The sequence below is a fragment of the Dermacentor albipictus genome, chromosome 2, assembly GCF_038994185.2.
Source record: "Dermacentor albipictus isolate Rhodes 1998 colony chromosome 2, USDA_Dalb.pri_finalv2, whole genome shotgun sequence".
NCBI classification, from domain to species: Eukaryota; Metazoa; Arthropoda; class Arachnida; order Ixodida; family Ixodidae; genus Dermacentor; species Dermacentor albipictus.
In genome coordinates this window covers 1,084,421-1,096,576 of record NC_091822.1, presented here as the reverse complement: position 1 = coordinate 1,096,576, position 12,156 = coordinate 1,084,421, and the positions used below count along the sequence as shown (strand labels likewise).

Genomic DNA, 12,156 nt, shown 5'->3' with positions numbered 1-12,156 from the left:
TCGTTTATGGTATTTGGATTCTTGATCGCCAATGCGTTGAATGCGATGTGGGCAATGCCTTTTAGGATGTGCCGAACACGATCAGACTCCGTCATTGTGGCGTCAACACGGCGACAAAGGGCGAGGATGTCCTCGATATAAGAGGTGTATGTTTCCCCGGGAAGTTGCGTGCGTCCATCAAGCTTCTTCTTGGCGATTTCAGAGCAAATGTTGGGAGAGCCAAAAAGCTGCCGAAGCTGGTGTTTGAATGCTGCCCAGTCAGGTTGAATGCGACGTTGCGAAGCTTGTGCATGTCATCCCGCCGGTTAGACTCACTCACACGGTCATAATTTTCCAGCCAGTCATCAACGCCGTCACTACGAAGGCCAATAAACATGGTGGGATCGCGCTGCCGCGTGCTGACGGTCCATGATGGAACGGCCAGTGGTGCAGAGACGGTGACGCCAGAGGCTCCTGGAGGATCTTCTTGGGGCATCCTGGCGGAAAGCCTGAGCAAGCGGCGGCCTGAATGAAGCTCCAGGGAAACTCGATGGCGTAAAGGACCAAGGGATCGAAAGCAGCCTCCACCACTTGCGAGACAGCTGTTACGCCGCAACGGTTTATTTCGCAGCTCGCGCACTGAAAAAGACGACGCTGGGCATGAGGATGAATCTATACAGATGAAGGAGATGAAGGGGTAATATAATGCTCACAATATTTTTTCTGAAGTTTCGGTTGCTATTTTGCTTGTGGTGTGTCCACTGAGCAGGTACGTCTCGGAGTCGTTGCACTTTTGTGTGTGTTTATGCGGCTTCACACTTGTGTGATCAGTGCCACCTCCTGTGCCTTCACGAGGGCCAAGTGGTGCGAAGAAACATGGCTTGTTTCTTTGATCTCCATGGCGGACTTCATCAGTGGAAATTGCCAATGCGGTGATGCTCTTGTCGGCTGTATACGGAGACGTCACTATTGCGCAAAACCAAGCAAACCTGATCGCTCCCAAGCTTAGTGTGAGACAGGGCAATATTAGATTTCTTTTTAAGCCGCTATAAGGCTAACATTAATTTTTTTGGTTGAATGAGTTTCTTGGACTGTTCGATTTTTCGGACTATTTCTCGGTCCCCACGAAGTCCAGAAAATCGGTCAGCTACTGTATTAAACTGATAAACCTCCCTTATATTCAGGAGAACATCCCTATTCCTTCAGCTTCAGAAGGAAAAAATGCTGAAGATTATAATACTCCCTAATGTGAAATTTGAGTGTGGTTTCACGGGGTTGTGCAAAATATTCATATCACCCAAAAGTCGTATAGTGATGGCAACGTACACAAAATCAAGAAATGGTGAATTTATCGGCAGCAGGACAGGTTTCTAACACCCATCTACATTTTCTTCTTGCCTAAATAGTCAATGATCGCCTTCTGGAGGGTGTAAAAGTTGGCACACGTGACCTCATGAATGTTTTCGCACGCCAGTGCACACCTCAGCACGATTGACTGCAAGGAGCATTTCGGCCATTATGGGTTGCCCGTCGTGGCTGCTGCCGCAACCGTCGTTGCTGCTGCGATCGTTGTTGCTGCAGTGATCCTCGTCTTCTTCCTTGCTGGTCAAAGCATCGAGCTGTGATGTGGAAAGCTCTTTGGCAATGGCCTCCATGGTACGCAAACCACAAGTCACGAGGTCGCCCTTGGCAGTGACAAAATCATCCTTGGGGCAGGTAACTGCGAGCTCACTTCAATCTTAAATTCCAACTGCTGGCTCTTGCATATGGTGTTCAGATGGCTTGCCAAAGCCGCATTTCACAAAACAGCTTTGATGCAGCAAGGCCCAGTAATTGCAACACCCAATAGCAACACCCAATAATTGTCAGCTGTGCCTTTTCAGAACCGTCTGAATTGCAGCAAAACAAAACTGTAATCCGCTACTTACTCTTTTAACTGCCTTGGCACACTTCGCCTTCAAAACATAAGCTCTTCTCAGGCTGCAAGTTATAGAAGAGACTGGCTTCATCCACGTTGAACACCTCACGTGGTTCATATCAAGCAACGAGTAAAGGCAGCGTGGTTCCCATCCATTTGTTTGCAATGGCCTCGTCCATTCTTATTATTTATTTATTTATTTATTTATTTTTTTGCTTCCCTACTCGCAGACTTGTAGACGACTCCCATGTCTCACCTTAAATCGGTGGACCCAACTACCGGATGCTTGGAAATTCCTCACGTCAAGCGAGAGTGCGATGTCATCAGCCTTCTCGCGTTACACCTTGCCACTGACGTTCACTCCCGCCGCCATCACCTCTTCGAACCATGATAACAAATCTTCCTCAAGCTGCACATGATGTGCAGGTTTTGCTTCTTTAGCATTGACGCTGAATCGTAGCACATTGTTTGTTTTCTGGTCATGCTGACCACCAATTATGCACTAAATGGATGGTGCTAAACCTAACTCTTTGGCAAGGTCAGTTCATTTTCTCTTTATATCTTAGTCCACCTCATGAAGGATTTTAAACCTTTACTTGAGTGACAGAGGCTTTCGTGGCATGCTGGCCATAGATAGATCAAACTCCCAAGACGATCAAATACCATTCAAGCGTGTGTGATGAACTACTGAGTGAAGACGAGTGTTGCGTGTAAAAAGAAAAAAAGAAAACAGAAACTGAGGTGAACACGGCATGGGGGAAGTACGTGCCTGTCCCACCCCTCGGACCACGAACCGGCGGGCTGTAGAAGGCTGGCTGGCTGACATGCTCTCGTACGCTTGCTACCGTCGTTCCCTTATGCACGTATACCATCATCTGGTCTGCTCGACAGAGGGACCAATGAGAGATTGCGCAACCGCGTGATGTAGCTGGTTGCTTGGCAACTGTGGATCCCACCCAGATCTCGCAGCCCAGCTGTGCTGGCTTGTCTGCACTGGTCACTCCACTGGTTTGGTTACCGCCACCACTGTTGCTCATGCATTTGCATGATCTGTATCAGCGTGGCAATGCGTTCGGAACAGACAATGTTTTCCGTATTGTAAGCAGTGTATTTTGCCTGGGGAATGCTATGAATTCATATCCCACCAAAATTCGTACCGGCTTTGATCATATCACCTGGGTTTTACTGTATTGAACAATCACACCAATCACAGCACCAACTGGCAGGGCCACAACGCGGCGCTAGACATAGACCGGCCAACCATTTGCCACTTCCCGGCAACTGCAGCTCATGTAACCGTAACCTTTGCTGGGAAATGCTTGCAGCAAACACTATGCGGGAAGGCGAGCTTTCTGGTTCTTTGTTTTCTTTCCCCTGCACGGCCCAATGGATGGATGGATGTTATGAGCGTCCCCTTTGGAACCGGGCAGTGGGTTGCGCCACCAAGCTCTTGGTATTATACTGCCTAATGTCCTACCTAGGTTAAACAATAAAAAATTTCTTTAGAAACACTGAACTCCCACAACCAAATTTTCTGATCCCCTATTGCAAACTGTGCTTTTGTGTGTCTGTTTTTTCTCGTTTCCCTACTTCCACCAATCCTCCAATCGCCTCTTACTAATCCCTATTGCGGACATGTTTACTTTTCCACTGCTCTTGCTGAACCCAAGGGCTTCAAGGAGGCCAGTGGCGCCTAAATCGACCGCTGGGTAGACGTCTTCACATTCCAATAAAACATGCTCCATAGTTTCCCTAGCTTTACCGCAGCAAGCACATGCTTCTTCTTCCTCCTTATATCTCGCTTTATAAGTATGTGTTCTAAGGCATTCTGATCTCTCTTCGAAAATTAATGAGCTTCCCTTTGAGTTATCATAAATTGTTTCTTTCCTGATTTCATTTTTTCCTCTTAAGTACCGTATTTACTCACATAATTTGCACACTTTCTTCACAGTTCTGGAGCTCCGGAAAGGGGTGCGCAAATTACGCTGAGATTTCGCGAACACATCCGAAATAACATGCAATATGTAGTAACGCGCGGGGTATATACATTAAAAAGAAAATAAATTATAGCACAAACGAAGGGTACTTGTTTATTTAACAGAATTAGCACATACTTTAACCAGCCAGATCCGGTCATGCACGGTCTAGTCAGAATCACTTGGTCGAGAGGGCCGACTGGGAATCATCGTCGCAGCCGCTGTCACCGCCCTCCCAAAGCGAATCGTCTTTGGTTCCGTCGAGCGCGTTGGCCTTCTTGAAGCTCTTGACAATACTGCGAGAAACCAGGTTGCGCGCTGCGAGTATCCACTCGCAGACTGTCTCTAGTGATGGTCTCTTTATTCTGCCAATGGGAGTGAGCCCATGCTCTCCGCTGGCCATCCATTCCACGTACACCTTGTGCACGTAGTCCTTGAAGGGTTTATTTACGGAGACATCCAAATGCTGCAGAAGAGATGTTAGTCCACCTGGGATAATAGCCAGGTTGGTCCTCATGTCCCGCAACTTCTCCTTTATCCTGTTCACGAGGTGGCCTTTGAAACTGTTGAGTAACAACAGCGATGGCAGTCGCAGTAAGGACCCTGGTCGCTTACCCCAGGTAGTGTCGAGCCAGTCATTCATCAGTTCTTCATTCATCCAGCCTTTTTCCTTGGGCGCGTGTGTGAATATGGCCTTCAACCTTCAATTAGGGCAATGTCTTCTGCTTGAAGATTACGAACGACGGTAGTTTTCGCCTATCAGCTGTCACGGCAAGCTTAACCGTGCAGCGTTTGCTTTTCACAGCCGGTTGTCTTTATAGGAACGGACGAGATGCTTTGCTCGCTCACTGTTGCATCAGGTTAGGTTAGTTTAGGTTATACTCATGCCGGCAGAGAAGGGGAGATAGAGGGAGGCAAATGCTTGAGCAGCTCCCACAACCCATGAACAGGTTTGCGAGTTCGGGTACGGTCCCTAGAATATAATATTCTTTGGACCATAGTTCGGGGGCTTCCAGAGAAAACAACGAAGTACTCGGAAGAAGGGACTTCGCACTCGCAGCCCGTCTTGTGTATGACTGCGCTCGCCTGCGCGGCGAGGGGCACGGCCGTCCAAAGACTCTCAGTGCGCGCGCGCCGACGAGCTGGCTCGAGCCGGGGCGGGGAGCGCAGGATATGCAAGCAATTTTTTTTTTTTTTTTTAAAGCTGGTTAAATATTGGGGTGCACAAATTATGCGAGGGTGAAAATTATGCGGGTACATACAGTCGTTACTCATGGCAGGTTTCTTTTCCATGGCCTTGTGCTGATGTGAGCGCCATCTGGTGGTGCTTCAGGGTGGCTTCCCCCCGCTTTCCTCCTGGAGCTCTCTTTGCTCTCACCGTATTTCATTCCCAGCTGCACTCCACGTTCGCTCTTTTGCTGCTGTGCTCGCTCGTTCAGTTATGCCGCCGAGGCACACCCATGCTCACCACAGGAGCAGAGGCCTAAGAGCTGCGCTCTAAAAGCACTTGATGCTATTCGACAGACATTCTACCGCTAAAAAAATATTTTCCAGGCCTTTGTATACAAACGGATGTTGTCAGTGCTGGCATACCAGCTCGGTGTACCCCAAGAGTAGACTATACTATGCGTCTCAAATACAAAGTACCTAAGTTATTGATAGCTAGAAACATTCTTGTTATGTAATGCAAGTAGACTCCTCGGTATGTGCAGCACAGTATTTGTGAGCACAAAACTTTGATAAATGTTGTGGTATTTGATTTGATATACAGCTTGCTTTTTTTTCTTGATTCAGTTTGATATTTGATTCTAAATCCACTATTTGCTATTCGCACACCGCTACTGCTGATCATTCTCATAGTAGATGAACAATCACTGTGCCGGAGTTCTCTCAAGGGATTTTTGTAGAAAGCGTCATGCTTTGCAACAAGCATGGTAGCTTGTTTGCATACTAAGACTAAGCTGTCCATGCTGTGTTGCAGCATGCCCAGTGCATTGCTTTGCCACCTCTGAGCTTGGTGCATGCACAACGTACAATCTGTGGTTGTGTTCTTGATTCATAACTGTTGGCTATGTTACTCTCAACACATGCATTGGTTGGCCATGTCAGTAGAAGCAAATGCTATTATACAGGGTCATGAAGAGGTAAGTGTGTCCCCTGGCCCACATTTTCATTTTGGGTACTATTCTCAAGTGCACTAAGAGAACGCCATCATTTTGGTTAGACATTGCAATGAACATTGCACTACGCTAAAGTGAAAATTATCAATTAAGAATACGGTCAGTCGGCTGAGCAGTTTTGGCAGTGATATTGTGACGTCTTCATAAAGTGCCATCTGCAGCCTTATTTCAGTAGTCACTCTCTGGTGGAGCTTTTCAGGTTTAGTGAGCAAGTCATTACTGTTGCTATTGTTTTTATAGACGTGTTACCCTAAGCGTTCTTCTCCTTTCTTCTTGCTGCAGCTTCTACAAGGGCACAATTCCACGTCTAAGCCGTGTCTGCCTGGACGTAGCCATCACATTTATGATCTACGACTCCTTCATGGACCTTTTCAACAAGATCTGGACGACAAGCTAAGCAGCCCTTCTCACTTTCCGAGCAAACTCACTCACACACAGCACAAGCCTGACTGACATGACACTGCAGGGGTCTTGGTGTCACTTCCTGTTGCCATCTCATAATGTTACAGTATCCACCTCGTGGTGCTGACATGAAGGGATGAAGCTGCATTGTCTTTGGGAAAACATGAACAGTATGTTTTTTATTGCTTCAAGTACTCAGTGATGAGTCAGATGTTCGTTTATTACAAAGGGCAGATAGCAGTGTTGCTGTTAGTACAATGCTGCTTTATCTTCTGTTTTTGTCCACTTCTTTAGCTAACTGTGAGTATTCCATGCTGTCTCTTGCATCTCAGTATCTGCCCTGATCTGAGAAGACGTTCTGGTTGTGTGGTTCAACAAGCAAGGTTTCAACAATGGTCTTCGGATATTTGTTTGATGTCCGTGGCATCTGTCAAAGATGAAAAGTGTAAAGCTCTCCTTCTGCCTCGTGTAGTTTTGGCACAGGTACTGTGGGCACCTGCTCGTGGTGCAAAGCAATCCCCATATGCCGTGCTTGCCTGCTACACCTACACTCGGACAGGGGAACCTTCTGCTCGTCATATGGGCACTGAGCAGCTCCTTCACAGGATGTTTGAGAACTTTGTAAATTTTGCATTTCCACACCACTGTAAACTTCGCCTTGGTGCATAACAGTCGATGCATCTGTGAAAAGCTGATGGATAGTAGTCTAGATAGTTCACAAATATTATTTGAGATTGCGTCAAAGTATCACCTGTGCATTTGACCATGGATGACTTGATGCCTTCTCTTTATTTTTTCAATTTATTTCAAGAAAGCGGAGGAATGTGTACCAAGTTTGCTTAACTTTGGCATCTACCAAGAGTGATCATTTTACAACATCTTGGCAACCTTGATAACTCTTCTGCCTCTTGTGGTGCCTATATTTTCTTCTTTGTTTCTCGAGAATGCATGTCTTCTTCTCCCTTTGGCTATGTTCTTCGAATTAATTACAGTAGAACACCGCTGATATGTTTCTCATGGGACCACAAAAAATCTAAGAGCTGAGAAATGGCAAAAATTGAGAAATAAGAGTAGTGGTGAACTGCACACAATTTCAATTCTTGCGTTTCAAAAAAAGTTGGTTTCACCCAAAGGGCAAAGCATCGATTGCAACAGCAAATTAGTAGACAGCTATACAAAGTAAGGATAGTAGTTTTATCGTCCATATAAACTTGTAAACATTCGCTTACTAACAAAATTAACAAGCATGCATCCAGCAGGAATCCAGCACACGCAGGCAACCATGAACACGTCTGACTCAATGACTGCAGGCACACTGTCAGAACGCTGGTATGAGGAAGCGTAGCAGCAGCAGCGAGTGCAGTGACCTTCGTGCTGTCTATTGCTTCAATGCAAACTGAGCAGCGAGAGCGCAGTATGCACAGAGGTATGAGTCGTGGGTGCACTCTGGTCCCAGCGCAGATCACTTTCAAGGTACGGCTTGCGCAACCCTGCAGTACGCAGCTGCTGCCAAAGTACAATGCCACCACCCCTCCCCCCGGTGCCTTGCACGTGTTGGAAGACGGCGTGCTTCCTCCCCGCTTTCGACCTTAGCACTCACGAGATTGAGCCACAGTCATTGGCTCCCTTCGCATGCTTTAACTCGCACATACAGCATAAGGCGTGCGGCAATGGTGTTATCACCCTTGGACTTTATGTGGAACATATTTTGGCATATACGTAGTATGCACCAAAACCAACATTAGGCCCACAATGTGTCATAGACACCATATTTAGATAGCATATATGGATCTGAAAGGCCATGCTTTTGCTGACGGAAACTGAAAACATGTCATAGGTGTCACGCCAGGCACTTTGGGTGGCCAGTCCTATCGTCAGGCCACCAGACTAAGCTATGTACCGGGGCAGGACTCCTGCACTAATTGCGCCATTTTGATACAAATGCAAATTCTTACGCCAAGCTGCGCCAAACACAGAAAAATGGCTGAAATTGTGCACACAGCACCAGAAGGCCTCGGATGTATGCCCCGGCAAGGACTGCTTACAGCGAGCGAATTTTTTATCCGAACACGAGTGCAGCCATTCACAGGCTGCACAAAGCGCCGACGGCATCTCCTGCACAGTCTCTCGTAATTTTCCCGCTTATAACACAGGACTTTGCGGCGCTTCCGGCAAGCGGCTGGTATGCGCGCGGCCAGCCGCTTGCTGTGGGCTACTCCCAGATGTTGTTGCTGCTGTCAGAATGGCCAGGGCGGCCTTATTTAAAGCTCGTCAGAATACGGTTGAGTGGGTTGAGCAGCGCGGCACTCCCTAGCTGAGGCGCAAAATAACAAAAAGTAGGCTGAGGGCGCTGCGAGCGATATTAGGGAGGCACACGTTTCAGCAAGTTCAGCAAGCAGGCGTCTCTGTCCCCAGGGCTGGTATAAGGTAAAACTAGTGCAATCTGTTTTTATGCCCATATGGCTGTGAGGCCTGAGCCATTTTGACCTATCAAGAAGTGCTAATGCCGGATTTGGAATAAGATGTTGCAGTTTTGGCCGAAAGGCCAAGCATCAATTGCGATAGCAAGTTAGTGGACATCCATACAAAGTAAGGATAGTAGCTGTATCGGCCGTATAAACTTCTAAAAATTCGCTTACTAACTAAATTAACAAGCGTAGCGTCATGCACGCACAAGCAGATATAAATACATCTCTCTCGATGACCCTGAAAACTTGCTGTCAGAACGCTGGAGTGAGAAAGCGCAGTAGCAGCAGCGAGCAAATTGCTAGCTCTCGCTTCAACGAGAACTAAGCGACGAAAACAGTCACATGAATCTATCAGCACTCGCACTATGTCCCCATCACAGATCGCTTTCAAAATAGGGCCTGCGCAGTAGCCACCATAGTAGAAACCCCCTCTCTTCGGTACGTTGCGTGTGACAAAAGCGTGCTTCCTCCCCGCTTTCCTCCCTGGCACATGCGTGATTGAGCCATCGCCAGCTCATCTTTGCATGCTTTCACTCACACATGCAGCATATGGCGCGCGGCGACAAGGTTATTGCCCCTGGTATTCATGCGAAACATCACGGCGATGCTGATGGCAGGAATGCACCTGGACTGTCCATATAATTACTATCGCAATAAAAACACGTGGGAATAGTTTTATGTTATACCAGCCCAAGGTTGACAGTGGCTCTCTGGGCCGGCGGTGACATATGGCGTCTTGGAAATCATGTTACTGCATCGATGGGACTGCATAATTTGAGAACATTTTCCGCTATCAGCATGAGCATCGGGGCAGGAGTATATAGTCTTGTCGTAGTGCCATTGATGTTATCCGCTTTACAGGAAAGCATGCACCGTATCACTGCCCTAAGCGCTTCGTGTTAGTTTATTCTGTGTTTCGTCGTGTTCTCGAAGTGCGCTGTCATATTCCATATTCCATTATTCTACCAAAATTCAGATTGCCTTGCTCCAATCTGCTTCGGAATGAAATTTTATCTGCTCCAAATTGCTCCAAAATGAAATTTAGTGGGCTCCAAGCTGCTCCAAAAGGCATTTTACTTGTTTCAAAAGTTGCTCCAGAATGACGGTGGGCAGTCCCACCCCTGTACATGAAAAGTCAGCATGGCCACTCAGGCCGGTGCAGAGTGGCAGTTCACTCCGTATGATGCAGGAACGGTCTGACAGTTGCAACGCAACAGCGGGGTTCCTGATGCAATGGTTACTGTGGGAGCTATGCCAGGACCAGTCGAAAGCGATGTTACAGCCAGGAAAACGCGGCACCCAGGAACGCAACAGCGGGGTTCTACTGTATTTCTTTTTTATGGCAGTTTATTGACACCTTCATCACTCTTACTTGCGTGGGTGCAATAGCACTATTGAAGCAGGGGATCTTTTGCATTCCTACTTTCATTCTGTCACTATGGGTGCCATTATTGCTTTACTATTTTCATTTATACATCAATGCTTGCACATTCTAGGGCCATGGTCCACACTCTGCATTCCTCTTTTTAACAATCATTTAGAGCATTCCAAGTAAAATGGGATTTGGCTTAGCTTTTGTCTTTAAATATCATCCTTTGGAATAAGCCACTGTTTGTATGGGATAAATTGTACATTGCTTTTTGATCACTCCATGCTTGCAATGGCTGCTTTTTTATTGCTTCTTTTTTGTGTGTTGTGTTCTTTACGAACTGAATTTTTTTGTATTGTTAGAAGCTTCGGGGGAAAAAAAACCTTTTTTTTTTTTTTTTTAGAGTGCACTTTGTTTCAGAGCTGCATAGTGTACATTCCAGCTTGAATGATGAGACTTGTGAACCATCAGAACTTGTTCACTTTGGTTTTACATCGCTGCTAGTTGTCTTGCATTGTTATGCACTGTAGTCTTAACTAGCTTATGTCATGTTTCAGACTCAAGCAAAATGGGTGGCAACCTAGAGAAAGGTGTTTCGAAAATTTCCAGGTTGTTAGTAAGAGAGGAGAAAAAGGCTACATGCAGAAGCAATCTTCTTTGCTTCTTTGTTTTCAGGTTGAGAGTAGAGGCTGATGTCACTGTGTTTCATTTCTACACTATGTCAACTCGGGCAGCAGCAGAAATGAGTTTCCTCATTTTATCTGATCCATGGCAGACAAACATAAACTAGTAGTGTTGCAACCTTGGTGCTGATGGTTATTTTGTATGATCAGTCAAGAAGCACAGAAGTGTCCATTTCGATGCCCCAATCACTTAGCAGTTGTCTTTAGTATTACCCACAAACAAATTGAACAGCTTGGACGGCTGGGCATGATAGTTTTCATCGAGCACTCTTGTCTGCCGTGCTCTGTGTGAATATCTTTGAGCTTACTTATGACAAGTGCCACAACCAGCATTGTGAGTGAATGACACTTGCACAATGAATGACACTTGTTAATGAATGTTTTGCCTCGGTTGATCTTCTGTAAGGCCTTCTCCAATACCGTGACATTCTTGTTGCATAGTGTTTTTTATATTGACTACCATGTTCTCTCCTAAAAGCTAACTGCAATTAAATTTTATTTTGGCTGTTTGTTATAAGTACCTAGTGGATGTCACCAAAGCAGTTTTGCCAAGGCTTTAGGGCTGGTGGTAGCATGGTTATTTAATTCTTTCAGTTGCCATTTAGTGGATGGCACAAACACTTGGTATGGTATGGCGTCATGCAAGGTGGGTGAGAAGTAAATCCTAGAACATCGTCTGGCCGTGACATGTGCAAGCACAATGGGGAGAGCTCTTAGCATTTTGAAAATCACATTTGCTCACTCTGGAAGCAGAGAGTGGTGCTTTCACTGGCACATTTAGTTTCCTTGAAAGTGTGAACCAAATGTGGTCACACTTCACACACCGGTGATTTCCAAGATATTATATTACATATCTGCAGCCTTTGTGTTGATGCTTTCCACTTATTCCTGTTCACGTGCAAAAACGCCGCAATGATAACATGTGAAAGAACAGATGGGCTGGATCGCGTCGAAAATAGTCTAGGTCCTGTCTCTGTTGCAGCAAGCAGTACAGCAGCATTTGTTTGCTTAGTGTTTCATTTGTTTTTATAAATGCTTATTTTTGTGGGTTTCTTGTGGTGCATATGTTTGCATTTCAAAGCACATTTGTCAAGATGGAACGCTGGCACACACACATGCGCGCACACACATCCACTCAAACAGAAAAAAATGATGCCGACAGAGTAATGACACTTCACCTG

At 46.2% G+C, this 12,156-nt stretch overlaps 1 protein-coding gene across 3 annotated transcripts in view; it reads left to right on the top strand.

Moving 5' to 3' along the window:
* The window catches only part of sea (mitochondrial citrate transporter scheggia), an 88,306-nt gene that overhangs the window by 63,372 nt on the left and 12,778 nt on the right, over positions 1-12,156 (top strand). For 2 of the 3 annotated variants that reach the window (XM_070533403.1, XM_070533402.1), the window contains exon 7: positions 6,336-7,722. In XM_070533403.1, coding sequence (XP_070389504.1) covers positions 6,336-6,450 — 115 coding nt within the window. In that variant the 3' untranslated portion in view covers positions 6,451-7,722. Of the gene's footprint in view, positions 1-6,335; positions 7,723-12,156 lie in introns of those variants that run through there. The other variant, XR_011511934.1, reaches the window with a different exon arrangement.